At 37.0% G+C, this 18,564-nt stretch overlaps 1 protein-coding gene across 2 annotated transcripts in view; it reads right to left on the bottom strand.

Moving 5' to 3' along the window:
• Window positions 1-696: 696 nt before the first annotated feature.
• The window catches only part of septin9b (septin 9b), a 48,964-nt gene continuing 31,096 nt past the window's right edge, over window positions 697-18,564 (bottom strand). For both annotated transcript variants that reach the window (XM_056459052.1, XM_056459053.1), the window contains exons 2-3: window positions 6,081-6,345; window positions 697-1,184 (exon numbers count right to left, since the gene is read on the bottom strand). In XM_056459052.1, the coding sequence (XP_056315027.1) occupies window positions 716-1,184; window positions 6,081-6,345 (734 nt within the window). In that variant the 3' untranslated portion in view covers window positions 697-715. The remainder of the gene's footprint in view (window positions 1,185-6,080; window positions 6,346-18,564) is intronic.

The raw sequence follows: 18,564 nt of genomic DNA, 5'->3' as shown, positions 1-18,564 counted from the left end.
CAGCCTAAATTTGGAAGAAAGAATGAAAGCACTCCTCCTTCATTTTACCAAATATAAATAAAGCGGACAGCAAATCCATCACATTTAATTCTCCCAAAATAAACATCAACCATCATTAAAACAATTTTAAACTTTAAATGAAATCTGACATAAACAGCCTGTGGATGTTTTTAGTTACAGCTACAATTGGCATTATAATTTGGAAATATTTCACAGCCGTCCTAACTTAAATATGACTGCTTCCCTTCACATTAAGCACAGTTGTCCTCTGCCTCAGGTTCTTTGTGATCCCGGGTTACCACAGTGTGTTTACATCTCAGTATGAAGGCTGTCTTAAGCACAGCTGGACTGAAAGGCTCCAGTCCAGACAAAGAAGGAAACATTTCTCTTCTTCCACTTATGACTCATTTGCATCTTGATAATATTTCATTGAAGGTCATGTTCAAAACTCATTCAGGAGATCAGAGTCAGTCTAAGTTCAGTAGCCAGCTGAGATCAAACACACAGAAGAAAGACTCTGTGCTCTAGCTAAGCTGAATGAGGCACAGAAATCCAAAATTAGACAAAGCAGAAGACTGGAAGACAGTAATGGCAGGCATTTACAGTTGACAGTTTCTAAATATCGCAAAAAGAAAAAGATGAGGTTAATGATCATAGGATCTAACCATAATGAAGGGCACCAGGGACAAACCCCAAACCCAACAAACAATGTGTATCACTGCTGTTTAAAAAAAAAATTGAATGTCTTGGGAAATATTTTGTGATTTTCTATCAGAACACAATTGACCAGCCTGCTTTTGAGAAAAAAAAATGATAAAATTAGACTGTACTTACTATGCCCATCAGATCCAGGGGATTTTCTCCCAACGTGATTAGGTGATGGACACCTTGTGGTAACTGATGGATGGTGAAGACTCTCATGACCTCTGGTGTCTGTTGTTTTGGAGATACTAATTTCAGGTTTTCTTGCTGATCCATCCCCAGGGCTTGGTGGCTCACTCTTCCTAAAGGTGGTCTCTGGGAGTTTAGAACTGGCATGGGGAACAATGGTAGATGCTGCACGTGTGATGGGAGCAATAGTCTCCAGTGTCTTGCTGAAGGTCACTGAGTGCTTCTGGGTTTCAGGTGTCTTACTGTGGCCCAAGACATCAGGCCTCTTCAGTCCAAACCGAGTTGTGCCTGGACTAGTACAAAACAACATTTTATCCAGTTAATTTAGTTTACCATGCATCCTTGTAGTGGTACGATTCAGTATAGTACAGTACAGTACAATTCAGTATGTACAACCCTGATTAGGTGTGTGTTTTCTCTGCCAATTGTAGCCTACCATTTCTTGGTAGGTGTGGTGTATGCCAGAAAGTTGCATTTGATGTCACTTGATAAGCTGGGGTGCATTTCCCAAACAACAACATAATTCGCGGCTAAACTAGCCTACTAATCATAGCACGATGCATCGTTTGGAAAATGAATGATGTAGTGAAGAGTGTTTCCCTAAAACCGTAGTTTCTCTGTCACACATCCATCGTTTGAATCATGTTAGTTATAACTTAAAACCTCCATAATGATGCTCTAAATGGGGCGGAGTAACAATCTCTTTAAAGAAAATGCCCATAATTTTTTGAAACTGAACTGTTAAAATACTTTGAAAGTAAATTACACCTAAGAGAGACTTTAATGTTTTTTTATCATTCCAAGTTTAAATGTTGGAATGTTTAAAAGGAATAGGGTATGGGGGGATAACTGGGAATAGAACACAGCCAGGAACTACTGTATGCTTCTAACTACAGCTCTAGAGGTGTAGTTGCAAGCATAAAAGTTCGCAACGCAGTTTGCAAATGTTCGTTGGAACGATGGATTTGGAAAACACCAAATCAACAAACTATGTTTGTAACGACGGAACTTGTGACCTTAGTTGGCTAATGATGGTTTTGGGAAATGCACCCCTGGAAAGTAGTGATCAATGTTATTCTTGCTCAAAGAAGAAAACCATAGGCTCCATTCCCATATTTTTTGTCTTCTGTACACTTAACACTCCTGTTGACATATGGGTCAAAAATGTCCCATCCACTATTTTAACAGCGGAAAAAAATCCCTAAATAATGATTTTTTTTTTATTTGGTGAGATTTTCTACAATTACCTTATTAACATTATAAAAAATGAATAATTTTCATATTGTCATGAAGGCTGTACACATTTAGGCAACAATGGTTGTACAACAATATACCCACTGTTACCCACTGTTTCCTTGGTTACTGTAAGAGCTTGTGTGTCGAGCCGGACGTTTTCGGGTGTTTTTACTCTGGAGGCGTGTCCAAACGCCAGGTAAAGACTATATATTTGAGCACAGTAGGTTTAGTTAGCAGGAGAAGCACTTTAGCATCGAGAGCAACACCGTGTAAGTACATTTAGACTTGTTTTCAGTTGCTGTGTTTGGTTAGAGAAAACTTAGACTTGTTTTCAGCTGGTTGTGTATGGTTGTAGGACATTTAAACTTGTTTTCAGCTATCTGTGTGTGGTAGTAGAAAGTTTACCCACTGTTTCCTTGGTTACTGTAAGAGCTTGTGTGTCGAGCTGGACGTTTTCCTTGCACTTTTATTATGTGTTTACTAATTCCTGTTGTTACTAACACTCTCAAAGCACGGGAGGTATGCTGCAGGTGCGACCCTCACAACCTTCGATCAATTCATGTATCTTCTATTTCACAACTCTCTCTCTCTGTGGGCCTCTGGAATTGTCAAGCTGTTAACAAGGCAGATTTTATTACCTCCATAGCCACTCATTCTGACTATAATCTCATGGCTCTAACTGAGACCTGGTTGAGACCGGAGGACACTGCTACACATACAGCTATTTCTACTAATTTCTCTCTTTCCCACACTCCTCGTCAGACACGGAGAGGGGGTGGGACTGGACTACTGATTTCCAAAGAAAGGAAATTTACTCAGAGACCGTCCCTGCCAAAAATCAGCTCCTTTGAATTCCATGCAATCACCATTATCCACCCCTTCCACATAAATGTGGTTGTCATCTACCGCCCACCGGGTACATTAGGTCACTTCTTAGATGAACTGGATGTTCTTCTCTCATCTCTTTTTCTGATTATGACACTCCCTTGTTGGTGCTGGGTGACTTCAACATTCACATTGAAAGACCTCAAGCTGCTGAGTTCCAGACTCTGCTTGTCTCTTTTGACCTCAAAAGAGCACCTACTTCTGATACTCATAAATCAGGTAATCAGCTAGACCATATTTACACTCGACATTGCTTCGCTGATCAAACACAAGTAACTCCACTACAAACATCGGATCATTTCCTTCTGTCTCTCAACATCCACATTACTCCTGAGCCATTGTTTCAGACTCTCTTCCTCCATCTTGCAAACTCTCTGCACTTGATACGAACAGTGCCACTGATACACTTTGCTCCACACTAGCATCATGTCTAGACAGACTATGTCCTCTTACATCCAGGCCAGCCCGTGCCAGTCCTCCTGCACCCTGGCTCTCTGATGTTCTCCGTGAGCACCGTTCAAAACTTTGGGCTGCAGAGGGAATTTGGCGAAAAACTAAAAATCCTGAACAGCTCATAACATACCAAACTCTTCTGTCCTCTTTCTTGGCTGAGGTTACTTCTGCAAAGCAGACATACTTCCGTCAGAAAGTTAACAGTGCCACCAATCCTCGCTTACTTTTTAAAACATTTTCCTCCCTCCTCTATCCTCCTCCTCCACCCGCATCCTCCACACTCACTACTGATGACTTTGCTACATTCTTTTGCACCAAAACTGCAAACATCAGTGCTCAATTTGCTGCACCTACAACAAACACGCAAGATACACAACCAACACCACACACACTCACCTCTTTTTCCCAGCTCTCTGAGTCTGAGGTGTCCAATCTCGTACTATCTAGCCATGCAACCACCTGTCCGCTTGATCCCATTCCCTCTCATCTCTTGCAAGCCATTTCTCCTGCAGTCATACCAACACTGACTCACATAATTAACACATCTCTTGACTCTGGTTTATTCCCCACTTCATTTAAGCAGGCTAGGGTAACCCCACTGCTAAAAAAAACCCAACCTGGATCAAAGGCTACTTGAAAACTACCGACCGGTATCCCTGCTTCCATTCATGGCCAAGTTTTTGGAGAAAGTGGTGTTCAATCAAGTCCTGGACTTTATTACTCAAAACAATCTCATGGACAACAAGCAATCTGGCTTTTGGAAAGGCCACTCAACTGAGACTGCCCTGCTCTCAGTCGTGGAGGATCTCAGACTGGCTAAAGCAGACTCTAAATCATCTGTCCTCATCTTGCTGGATTTATCAGCTGCTTTTGACACTGTAAACCACCAGATCCTGCTATCTACGCTTGAGTTGCATGCACTGTAATTCAATGGTTCAGATCTTACCTCTCTGACAGGTCATTCAGGGTGTCTTGGAGGGGAGAGGTGTCCAACCTACAGCATCTAAACACTGGGGTACCTCAGGGCTCTGTTCTTGGGCCACTTCTCTTCTCCATCTACATGACATCTTTAGGACCAGTCATCCAGAAACATGGATTTTCCTACCACTGCTATGCTGATGATACCCAGCTATACCTCTCTTTTCACCCTGATGATCCTTCGGTTCGAGCTCGCATCTCAGCCTGCCTGTCAGACATTTCACACTGGATGAAAGATCATCATCTTCAGCTTAACCTCGCGAAAACGGAAATGCTTGAAGTTTCTGCCAACCTGACTCTACACCATAACTTTTCAATCCAGATGGATGGGGCAACCATTACTGCATCCAAAATGGTAAAAAGCCTTGGAGTAACGACTGATGACCAACTAAACTTCTCTGACCACATTTCTAGAACTGCTCGATCTTGCAGATTCGCACTCTATAACATCAGAAAGGTCCGACCCTTCCTATCTGAACATGCAGCTCAACTCATTGCTCAAGCTCTTGTTCTCTCCAAACTGGATTATTGCAACTCTCTACTAGCCGGGTTTCCAGCTAATTATATCAAACCTCCTCAGCTGCTTCAGAATGCAGCAGCACTAGTGGTCTTTGATAAACCCAAAAGAGCACATGTCACTCCGCTACTCACCAGTTTGCACTGTATAATGAATATTTAAAAAATGGTACTTCCTGTGTTGTTTTTCTCCTTTTAACATGCACAAGTAAAGATTATCTGTAAACCAATCAGTGTCTGCAGTGAGTCTAGCTCGCCCATTTAGGCACCATTTTATGGTGCTAGTTACCAATCTGAAAGAGTTCTTTTCGCAAAGTGGAAATTTAAATGATTGCATACCCATACTGTACTGTACTGTATCAAACAGTACCGCTCAGTGTAAATAAGATCTGTACTAGTTAGCTTTGTTTAACTTTGTTTAACTTTTTCTCTCCACTTGTGCAGGCATATTCAGTAGTCAACATTTGAAGTGGATCATCATCTAACATCAAAATTGTCCTGAAACTATTTAACAACACTCATTCTTAAGTGAATTATTAAATGACTCATTTACAACACGCAAAAAGAGGCTAACTGCTGTATAAAGTGAATTTGAATTGAAATAATCTTGAATCAATATCAGAGTTTATCCTTGACTCTGGTTCTGTAAATCTTGAATATTGCATGGGTGCTGAAACCATTGTATGTGGTAGGGGCAGGACACACCCGCTTTTTAAGGCCAATAAAATTGAACCCGCTTACATTTATCCTCTCTGAGGGGAGGATAAACAGTGATTGTTTAATTAAAAAGCACAAAAATACAGAAAATGACATTTATTCTACTCTAGTATAATTTTTCTGGTTGAGAACACTTTTTTTTTCTTTGCTTCCGCCGCCAGTGCACAAAAGCATTTTTGTAATTCAGTGTTTTGAATTTACAGAAATACTGAAATTAGTCTAGTCTTATTTTATTCTCTCAGTGAACCTGCTCATTTAGCTACCAATGTTACCAGAAGTGCTTTCAGCATGACCACGCAACTGGAATGCCTAGAATATGCCACAGAAGACAATTTTGGTTTCGTCAATATAATCTAGTAACTGACAGTGATGTAAACATTGCAATCTTTGTTACGTGTTTTTACCTTGGAGAGCCTTCAGTAGTTTTTCCGTTGTTGTTGGATGCAATGTCAAAGCACAGCTCTGTCCTACGTGGCACAGGTTCGGGGGTTCGAGCTTTGGGCCTCAAAATATCAGAAGGCTTGGTACCATTGGAACCTAATTCATAATACCGTCCACTGGTTGGGGACATGGCTGAACGCTGAACATTAGATGGTGCTCGGCGTGTGTGAGGTGATGAAGAATGTGATGGAGAATCCACATCCTCCACTTCAAATGAGCGTTTTAGAGCTGGAGAAACAAATAAGAGATCAGAATATTAATAGTTTTCCCAGTGTTGGGTTGCAGCTGGAAGGGCATCTGCTGCGTAAAACATGTGCTGGATAAGTTTGTGGATCATTCCGCTGTGGCAACCCCAGATTAATAAAGGGACTAAGCTGAAAAGAAAATGAATGAATAAATGAATGCATGAATGAATGAATGACTGGATGAACGAATGAATGCATATTAATAGTCAGCATATAACATGGAGCCAGTTTTGTTACATTGCTACAAAAAATGCAAATAGTGATAAAAAGTCCATCAGGCAATCTACAAAATGAATCCCTCAACTGGGACTTCAAAATGATTTTGAGTTCAGACTTTAAAATGATTGTTTAAAATGTATCATATGTAGTTTGTCAAAATAAGTTCAGGTTTAGAAAGCATATACACACATACACACAGACACACACCTATCTATGGCCACATTTGTGAAAAATGTGTTGCTCTCAGGAGCTCTGTAATTCAAGCGTGGTACTGTGATAGGTTACCATCTGTACATTAAAGGTGCAGTAGGTGATCTGGCAAAATGCTAACCAATTAGCATATTATCTTTGGACGGCAGGGGAGGGAGTGTGTTTCAAAGCCACGCTTCCTGAAATCGCGAATACGCGCACTGCGACATGACAGCAGATAACCCACTAGCTCATGTCATTCGCCAGTTAGAAATGTAGTTAGTGGTTGGCCGGCGGGGTGCAGGAATTACATTTATTACTAAGCCACACTTACACTATTACAGAGCGAATATTCAGAATAGCATGGTAAACATTATAGGGAGGCTGTCATTGTTCAAAAATGAAAAATGTGAATATAAAAGTAACTTCACCTCAGTAAAGCAGGCTAGGTGGAATGGCACTATTTACTGATGCTTTGTTGTTGAACTAAATAAATATTTACATTATAGATGCTGTAAAAGGTCCCTTATGAAACTGAAAATAGTCACATCAATCTATCGTCGGAAGATTTCAATGGCTGAACAACACTTCTGTGCATGTAACCCATTCTTAAAACAACACAATCTACATCAGCTTTGGGGGACTAAAATATTTTTAAAACATAACATTACCTGTCTAAAAGAAATACTTCAGCCACGGTGTCATCCTTCCTCCAGTGTGCAAAACTAACTAACTCCAATATTGATTCAGGATTTTAAAAAAATTCTGCATTTGATTTTACAGAGACTGTGACTGTCTCATATTCACATGAACACGCGGCGTGCATGCAGTCGTGCATGAGCTAATGACGGATATGCGAGAACAGAGATGCACTGAAGCCCAAATCTACATTTGCTGACAGACAGTTTGAGCTACTTATCGGAATTATGGGAGATGTCGGCCCGACAATATTTAATTGGATAAACATTTCTTTTGTTTTATGCCTTACCCAGAATATAAAAATGCATATAAACACAATAGATCATTTACTTTAATCATTATTGGACTGTGAAGAGACTTTTAACCAGCGCAACAAAAAATGTTTCTGAAGACAATCACCTACTGCACCATTAAGTCCTTTCATAAAATTTTTAAACTACGAGGTATTCCACAGTCAAATGTTTATGGAATTATAGCGAAGTGAAAGCAATTGGGAAAAACAGCAACTCAGCCATGAAGTAACAGGCCATTTAAGGTCAGAGCAAGGTCAACACAAGCTGAGATGCACAGTGTGCATAAAAGTTACCAAACTTTCTGCAGTCAAAAGCTACAGACCTTTAAACTTTATGTGGTCTTACATTAGGTTTGAATGTAGTAGTGTAAAGTGCACCATCGCTAGACTAGAGCAATGGACACACTCTCTGGAGTGAACAATGACACTTCTCTCTCTGGCAATTTTATGGACAAGTTTGGATTTTGTGGTTGCCAGAAAAACAACTGACTTTGCATTGTGCAAAGTGTAAAGTTTGGTAGAGGGTGATTATGGTGGCAATTTAAGCTCACAACTTTGTGGAAACAGCTTGGATATGGCCCATTCCTGTTCCAATTTGACTGTGCACCAGTGTACAAAGCAAGGTCCATAAACCTAATAGGTCAACCTAATAGAACACCTTTGGGAAAACCTCTTGGAATAGAGATGTGACTGCAAGCCAGGCCTTCTCATCCAGCATCAGTCCCTGACCTCATATTCTATAAGTATGTTAAAAAAAATTAACATACCACTAAACCTTGTGAAAAGCTGTTAAATGTTCAAAGGGTGAGCCAATTCCATATTAAACCCCACTTTAAGATTATGATATCATTAAAGTCCATGTGCATGTAAAGGAAGATGTCCCAAAACCTAGTTTGGAACTATAGTTATTGACAGAAAGCTAGCATATCTGTGTGACTCATCATGACTAATGTTTTGATTAGCAAGACATCTGTAACATTAGGTAATATAACCTTAGATTTTAGTTTAATAACTTTTTTTTTTTAAACCATGACTACAGATTAGCAAGTATAAGCTTCAAAGGAAATGTAATGCCAAGAGCTGTGTCTCAAATGGCACACTATGCACTCATGCACTATGTACTTATGCACTTACACACTCAACAGCATAGTACATGTATGTAGTGTCGTCCCAAATGGAACACTAATGTTTTTTTACTAAGCGGAAATTAAAGCCGTTTCCCTGATGACATTTGACGGTTGCCAAATAAGTGAAATAAATGAACAAAGTACCAAATTATACCTGCCATGAGTATAACTGCATTCACCATCGGGAGGCGCTATAATCACTGTTGTAGGAGAATTTAGCTTGCACAATCCAAAATAAATAAAGTTATCCAACATGATCGCCCGATAGCTCCGCCCCTTCCGCTACCTGAGCAAACCTACGGTCGTTGAGTGCGTGAAGTGTCCATCATTACACACTTCATTTTACCGGCTGAATGAGTGCATCATCCGGGTAATTAAAGTGCACTTATTATTTTTAGAGTTTTCAGTGTGAACGCACTACTTACACTATTTATACTACAAAATGGCGTAGAATAGTGCATAAGTATGCGATTTGGAACGCAGCTAAGGTGTATTTTTCAAGTAACCTAACAGCATTGTGTTAAACCTTTGAAAAGGTGAACCTTTTTTTAATGTTCTTAGAGGCAGTCATCATTTGTGTAAGCCATGCAGCAATTTTTTGTTATTTAATATGTGTATTGCAATGTGAATGTAGTAAATAAACTGTATAAATGACCCTATGGTTAGTGAAGTGGTAAGTTAATGATGGCATGAACAAATTTAAAGCATACACAACGTAGGTCATTTTCCCTATAAATAAGGTTTAGTCCATTATTTATCAGTGGTCGCCACAGCGAAATGAACTGCCAACTATTCCAGCATATATATTACACAGCTGATGCCTGCCCAGCTGCAACCCAGTACTGGGAAACACCCATACACTCACATTCACACACGCATGTATACACTACGGCCAATTTTGTTTACACAATTACCGCATGTCTTTGGACTATGGGGGAAACTGGAGCACCCGAAGAAAACCCATGTGAACATAAGGAGAAAATGCTAACTCCACACAGAAATGCCAACTGGCCCAGACAGAAAATAACTAGATACACAATTCTAACAATTTCTGTGTTTTTGTGTGTCTGCAGGTGTGTGCAAAGTTCCACTGCATAACCAGTGTGAACCTGTGGAACGTTATTCTAATCAGAGGATTCATTACAGGAGCCTACTTTTTTTTTTGGATAATTTATTTTAAATCTTTTAGTTATATGGAAAACTATTAACGTTAACTTTTGAGTAGATTTAAACTGTATAAAATAAAATGTTTTTAAATTTAGTAATTTAAACTTAATCTAAAATTTATTTAGTTTTTAGAGATCAAAAGATTGTTAAATATAAATGTAATAGAATATAGTCAAGATATCTTAACTTACCTTACTTTAACTTACTAGTCTATACTAAAGTGTAATTATATATAATTATTAGCCCCCTGAATTATTAGCCCCCCTGTTTATTTTTTTCCCAATTTCTGTTTAACGGAGAGAAGATTTTTTCAACACATTTCTAAATATAATAGTTTTAATAACTCATTTCTAATAACTGATTTTTTTTATCTTTGCCATGATGACAGTAAATAATATTTTACTAGATATTTTTCGAGACACTTGTATACAGCTTAAAGTGACATTTAAAGGCTTAAATAGGTTAATTAGGTTAACTAGGCAGGTTAGGGTAATTAGGCAAGTAATTGTATAATGATGGTTTGTTCTGTAGACTAATAATTTTTTACCTTAAAATGGGTTTTAAAAAATTAAAATCTGCTTTTATTCTAGCCAAAATAAAACAAATAAGACTTTCTCCAAAAGAAAAAAATATTATCAGACATACAGTGAAAATTTCCTTGCTCTGTTAAACATAATTTGGAAAATATTTAAAAAAGAAAAAAAAATTCAAAGGGGGCTAATAATTCTGACTTCAACTCTATATATTACATGTACTTACATTTTTATTAGGTAATTGACTATCACAAAAATGTGAGCGCTCTGAACTGATTAGGTTTTACAGTGTACAGTACAGTAGCACAAATTTGCACAGGATTGCAAGCAAAACTGATGATAATTGATATGTTTGAGTAATGTTTTATTCTGCCATTTCTAATAAATAAACACAATTTGAGAGAAATTTACACTTTATACACTCTCCCTCTCTGAGCCATGGCAAGTGTAGATAATTGTGCCACTATTTGTAAACTGATATCCAGAAATCTTAGGAAATCACACTGAATAATTAATTTAAATACTGTTCTTCAATATAGTTTGTTTCTAAAAGGGAAATTCTAGAGAAACATTTGAGGTTTGAAACATACATGACAAAAGAGAGCCATTCATTTGCACTCCACCTAACATTTAAATTTTATAGCAAAGTAAGCAAAGTAAGGGTGGTCAGAGGGCATCCAGACTATGAGGCACATTGGTCAAGCCCACAAAAAAAGTGCAGATGGAAAATGTGACATAGTAACCAGAATGAATTTATCAGCACAAAAATACTATTTATGTCATAATGAATGCTCAGTAGCTCAGTAGCTCAGTGCTCTTGCCAAAGATGTGGCCCAAACACAGCACCAATGTGTAAAGAAATATGCTTTATTGTATATCAGTTGTTGTAAAAGAAAATAATATGCTGGGGAAAAAATCTGTCCGAAAAAAAAAAAAAGAAGTTCTCAGGCATATATATATATATATATATATATATATATATATATATATATATATATATATATATATATATATATAGCTAGTTTAACTTTAAAATTTTACATTTTAGTCTCCTCACAAGCGTAACTCATATCTGGTTTAATCATATCAGTAGTGGCCTGCTATAGTGTGCTGTTTTCTCATGCTTATGTTAATTGCTCCTGTTTGGTAGTAGTGTCAGAATCACTGTTGACGTGTTGAAGGTCACTGGAGGCCCAGAGGAGCTGCCCTAGTTAAGCATTTAGGATGCCCTATAGCAAACATTTTTGCGAATTGAAAAATGAAAATTGACTAGTCATTAAATAGACAGCAAATAATGGGAAGTTTGTCTAGTTTGCCTTTTTGACAACTAGTTTATTTTTGGACTATTGTTAGAGTCTTTTTTTACCCAAAACTCTGATGTTTGGATGTCAATTAGATTTTTATTATTATTTTTTTTTAAAGATTTTGAAGATTTTCCTTTGAAGATTTTCTGACAGGAATATATGACCATGTTATATATCAAAATAAAGAATTTGCATAAAAGGAAACATTTTATTCTATCTTCATTTGTTTATGTGAATCACTAACTGAATGCATATTGCTATCCTCAAAAATACTTAATTTTTTTGTCAAAAGAAAATAGAGAACTGCATTTTTCTCAAACATATATACACACACACACTAACACACCGACAGACTCACTTACACACACATACAAATGTGCTATTTACATGGCCCTGTATTTACTTAGTGCTGTAATGAAATGCTTCTCGATCCTAAATAAATAATAATTTCATGTTTAGGACATTTCTGTAAGTTGGACAGTACACATGAAGTTTACAGATGCAAATATGTGTCTTGTTAGACAATGTTTTCTCATTTAAATCATATAATATTCTATTAATTATATCCAATGCCTAATCATAGTAAGGGATACCAATATGGATGTGCAGTTATGTCATGGGCTATCTAGTCCTCTATTATAAATCAGGTGTAAGTACATTTCTGGCAAACAAGAAAGAAAAAAAAAGTCATCATTTTTAATCATCATTTACTTTTACTTTTCTGTCAAAATCACACTTTTTTATATATTTCTGTCCTTAGAATGGTTTCTCATAATGTTGATATTTTGTGACCTTTTATCAAATGACTCATGACTATTTTTTATTCTACTTTTACTTTTAAAATTATGTCTTAGTTGGAAGTGACATGTCTATTTACAGTTGTATATTAGGTGGCAGTGCACTATTCTTCTCATGTAAAGAATTATCACTAGCATAGGCCTATTCACTTGTAAGCAAATAAAGTATGTGTTTCCTTATGGATGCTCTTACTTAACCATGCAATGACAGTCATTCTGATTTTATGAATCTGCAACTTTAATACTTAATGTTACAAGATTCTAGAATACTTAACTTTTTCACAATAAACGAAAAACAGCTAAAAGTTGTGACATTTATTTTGACTTGTGTGAGTTGTGTGACTTTTTTATTATGGCATCTGAATAAATGGTTAAACAGGATTTGCTGAAAGACAGCATAATGTTCTCATGCTAACACTTTATAGTAAAGTTAATACCACAGTGTCATAAACTTTAACAACTGAACTAGATATTAAAGTTTGAGGACAAACTTTATGGTGGCTTGAAAAGCCGAGTCTGAATTAGCATGTTACTAGCATGAATTAGCAAGTAACTAGCATGATTCTAACATAAATTAGCATGTAACTAGCATGATTCTAGCATGAATTAGCATGTTACTAGCATGTTTCTAGCATGAATTAGCATGATTCTAGCATGAATTAGCATGTTACTAGCATGATTCTAGCATGGATTAGCATGTAACTAGCATGATTCTAGCATGAATTAGCATGTTACTAGCATGTTTCTAGCATGAATTAGCATGTTATTAGCATGATTCTAGCTTGAATTAGCATGTTACTAGCATGATTCTAGCATGAATTAGCATGTTACTAGCATGTTTCTAGCATGAATTAGCATGTTATTAGCATGATTCTAGCATGAATTAGCATGTTTCTAGCATGAATTAGCATGCTATTAGCATGATTCTAGCATGAATTAGCATGTTACTAGCATGATTCTAGCATGAATTAGCATGTTTCTAGCATGAATTAGCATGTTACTAGCATGATTCTAGCATGAATTAGCATGTTACTAGCATGATTCTAGCATGAATTAGCATGTTATTAGCATGATTCTAGCATGAATTGGCATGTTACTAGCATGATTCTAGCATGAATTAGCATGTTACTAGCATGATTCTAGCATGAATTAGCATGTTACTAGCATGATTCTAGCATGGATTAGCATGTAACTAGCATGATTCTAGCATAAATTAGCATGTTACTAGCATGTTTCTAGCATGAATTAGCATGTTATTAGCATGATTCTAGCATGAATTAGCATGTTACTAGCATGATTCTAGCATGTTACTAGCATGTTTCTAGCATGAATTAACATGTTACTAGCATGATTCTAGCATGAATTAGCATGTTACTAGCATATTTCTAGCATTAATTAGCATGTTACTAGCATGTTTCTAGCATGAATTAGCATGTTATTAGCATGATTCTAGCATGAATTAGCATGTTTCTAGCATGAATTAGCATGTTATTAGCATGATTCTAGCATGAATTAGCATGTTACTAGCATGATTCTAGCATGAATTAGCATGTTACTAGCATGTTTCTAGCATGAATTAGCATGTTACTAGCATGATTCTAGTATGAATTAGCATGTTACTAGCATGATTATAGCATGAATCAGCATGTTACTAGCATGATTCTAGCATGGATTAGCATGTTACAAGCATGTTTCTAGCATGAATTACCATGTTACTAGCATGTTTCTAGCATGAATTAGCATGCTACTAGCATGATTCTAGCATGAATTAGCATGTTACTAGCATGTTTCTAGCATGAATTAGCATGTTACTAGCATGATTCTAGCATGAATTAGCATGTTACTAGCATGATTCTAGCATGAATTAGCATGTTATTAGCATGATTCTAGCATGAATTAGCATGTTACTAGCATGATTCTAGCATGTTACTAGCCTGTTTCTAGCATGAATTAGCATGTTATTAGCATGTTTCTAGCATGAATTAGCATGTTGTTAGCATGATTCTAGCATGAATTAGCATGTTTCTAGCATGAATTAGCATGTAACTAGCATGATTCTAGCATTAATTAGCATGTTACTAGCATGATTCTAGCATGAGTCAGCTTGTTTCTAGCATGAATTAGCATGTTGTTAGCATGATTCTAGCATGAATTAGCATGTTACTAGCATGACTAGCATGTCACTATCGTGTTGCTAGCACCTTTCTAGCAAGATTAGCATGTCAGTAGGATGTTAAAACTGTTAGCGTGTGTTAGAATAGCTAGTCACAGTCTCTGGGACAGTTGCTAGGGTGCTGAAATTGGTTGCTAGGGAGTGGCTAGTAAGTTTAAAGGTAATCAGTGATTGGCTGCTGGCTAGACTGAGTTGAATGAGGCCAGACTCTGGTCTGTAGGACAGTCTGATGCAAAGTTATGAGCTCACAAAGGTTGATCCAATGTTAAGTAAATGGGAGTCTTTTACAATGGAAGTCTAAGGGACAGTTGCTAGGGTGCTGTAAGTGGTTGCTAGGGAGTGGCTAGTAAGTTAAAAAGTCATCAGTTATTGGCTGCTGGCTAGACTGAGTTAAATGAGTCCAGTTAGAAGTCTGTAGGACAGTCTGATGCAAAGTTATGAGCTCACAAAGTTTGACCCAATGTTAAGTCAATGGGACTTTTGGGTTTTTTCTGGGTCGTTTTTCGGAAAACCCAAGGTCGGATCAGTTAGAAAAGATATAGCAACCCGAGTCAGACCAGTTCGAAGGTTTGACGAAAGTTTGAAGTATGTAGCTTGAAAGGCCTAGGAGGAGATACACTTAGAAATTAGTCTCAGAAGAATAAGAAGAAGAAGAAGAAGAAGAAGAAGAAGAAGAAGAAGAATAAGTTTAAGATAGATAACAGTATGCTGGCTTTTCAAGCCACCATAATAAACTTTCAACTGCTCATTTAAATGTTTTACCCATTTCCAGTTTTATAATCAAATCGGGATATGTGAACATGTTCAGAATAAAACAGTCTGAAAGAGATCCCATGCACTTCCAAACCACTCTACAACTGAATTCAAAATCCCACCAGTCTGTTTTATTTGACATGGGAGAAAACACAATCTCTCTATAGTTGGGCCAGATATTCCAGACACAAACTTTCCCAGATACCAAAGTTTGCCAAAGTGCTTGCAGTATTCACAGTGCTTTGAAAATCCCTTATGAGAATCTCACACTCAGCCCACAAACAGTAATGAATAAAGCATGTGGCAACACAGCATATGCAGTGGTTATATATATATATTCAAAATGGCAAATGATTTTACCATAATGTCGCTTAATATGCCTCAGCACAAACTAATAAACTATCAGTATTTCTGACTTTTTTTGTGAAACAAAATTGCTGTTACAAGGTAACAGCAACAACATTACATGATGTTGTTGTAAATGGAGGTCAGGGGTCTGTTCTTTGTTCCACGCTTAAATGATCTAAGATGATTTGACAGATCCTGGATCTTTTGATCTTGATAACTGATCTCTGGCTAATTTGGTTCTTCAAACAAGTTTGCAAATCTGATTAAAATATCTGGATGAACTAATCTGAGATCGCTGCGTGTGTTCTGAAGGACAGATCTATCGATCCTCGAAATCATGATCAGCAATGCAATGACTGGCTAAAGGAACAGCAGTGTAATGACATCATCTGATTATTATTTAATTGTCCATGTAAGCAAAATTAGATAACATTACATAACAATTACATAACATTCGGATAACGGTTTGATAAATATGATACCCAATAACTTTTCACATTTGTTGTGTGCTGCAGGCTTTACACTTTCATGTGTCAGGATATTTAGTGATTTATTTAGTTTTACATTTAGAGCAAATTTTCTTTATTATAGTAGCCTAGGCCTATTCAAGTTTCTTAATCGGTGTAAGGAATAACTGTATAAATTATTTTACATCAAAACGTATTTTGATATCGGTAAAGATGTCTGCAACTTTTGCGAAGGATCAAACATTGTTATACTGTATAAGCTCAAACATGGTCAAAACATGTGCATGACTGCATAAATTATTATTCCTTTAAAAAACAGTTGAATATTGTCCATGTCTATTATCATACACAAATTGTACTAAAGCTAAGACATTATATATTAAATGTTTGTATCTAAAAAGACCATATTAATAAATGTTCTCTTTGAACCACTTGGGGAGAACCACCCTGTGACAGTCTTTGTACTTTTATTTCGGAGTGCAGATTGCATAAGTTTTATTTCTATAATTTTTTAAAACTATTTTACTATTTTCCCAAGTGTAAAATACAATACAACTACTACTGTAAAAAAAAAAATCAGCATTCGGTACATACTTTCAGTATTACCTTAAAAAGACCCAATCTAATTTCTCCTGTTTATATGAAATAAGCCTGCTCCTGAGCAGGTTTGAGCTACCAGAACTCTCTGATGAGTTTTAACGAACTTAACGATCCTGGATCATATCAAATTGTCAATAACCAAATCCAGATAATTGAGTAATCCACGTATGAAGAACGGACCCCTGGCTTCCTTCCTTGCGCATTACCAGAAGGAACTATCACCCAAATTTTAGTCAAGTTCCTGCAGTCATTACTGAGTGGGGTTTTCATAGTGGTTTGCCTTGTGATTTGACCCCTTGTTTGCTTACATTAGGGGTGTCCAAACTTGTCCTGCTAAATTTAGCTACAACTTGCTACAACACACCTGCCTTGAAGTTAGTAAAGCTGCGGTCACACTGGACTTTTCTCCCCATAGACTTCCATTCACACGAATGTGTCAGACCAGAAACGCAAGCTCGTGCGACAAGTTTCGCAGTCGCTGCATTGCAAAGTTCAAACTTGGGGAACTCTGACCTGCGAAATCGCATCACTTGACTGCGTGAGACCAGTCGAGGATCAAAACTTGACCTCTCTGGACAATATTTAAAATATTGTTTATTATGTTATACATTACATCATCTTGTTTAATCCAGCCCCTTTTTGCAGTGCCGTACGACATAATTTCGCAAGCTCAAACTCTAGTGTGACCGCAGCTTTTAAGCTTGATTAGCTGCTTTAGGTGTGTTTGATTAGGATTGGAGCTAAACTCTCCAGGACCGAGTTTGGATACCCCTGGCTTATATCGACTGTGACTGTTCTCTGCCTGCCCTGATCCTTGCCTGTCTATCAACCTGTTTTCTTTTTGCTGATATCTGTACCGTTAATAAAGCATTGCAGATGCATCAACCGGCTTCTGACTCATCATAACAGATGTCTCCTGCTTACAGATTCCACAAAACTTCATAATTCAACCACCCTCCCTTGTTTTTTTTTTAAACATTGAGTTACTTCTGTTGAATACAAAAGATGACATATATAAAAAAAAAAGAAAATTACTATAGATGTCAATAGCTATGCTTTTCCATGTCCTTCATAATGTCATCTTTGTATTTAACAGAAAAACAAAACTTAGAAAAAAATTAGAAACCACTTGTGTGTGAATACATTAATACAAAATATGTGAACAACATTTTTTCTTTCTTTTTTGCTTGGGCTTGCTGCATACTCAAAAAGTTTCAGAACTAAATGCTGAGGTTATTCACCCTTTAACTATGTCATACAATAAGATAAACCATATAATTGCTTTCTTGAATGAATTTTTTCCCTTTAATGATTATTTCACTAAGTGAAGTTTATTTATAAACAAATTTCGAGAGGATCACGTGCTTATGATTGTTCACAGCTGTTCCAGCATTAGCTCATGACTAATTATCCTATCAGACGATTCTTAACTCACTATAAATAACCAGAGTTTTCTCATCTCAATATCTTCGTCTTGAAGAAACCCACCCAACCCTACTTTCCCTTCTTTCAAACGGGCGACATGGTGGCCAGT

This window comes from Danio aesculapii, chromosome 6, assembly GCF_903798145.1.
Source record: "Danio aesculapii chromosome 6, fDanAes4.1, whole genome shotgun sequence".
NCBI classification, from domain to species: domain Eukaryota; kingdom Metazoa; phylum Chordata; class Actinopteri; order Cypriniformes; family Danionidae; genus Danio; species Danio aesculapii.
The sequence above is the reverse complement of the archived record's forward strand: the minus strand, read 5'-3'. Positions and strand labels throughout refer to the sequence as shown.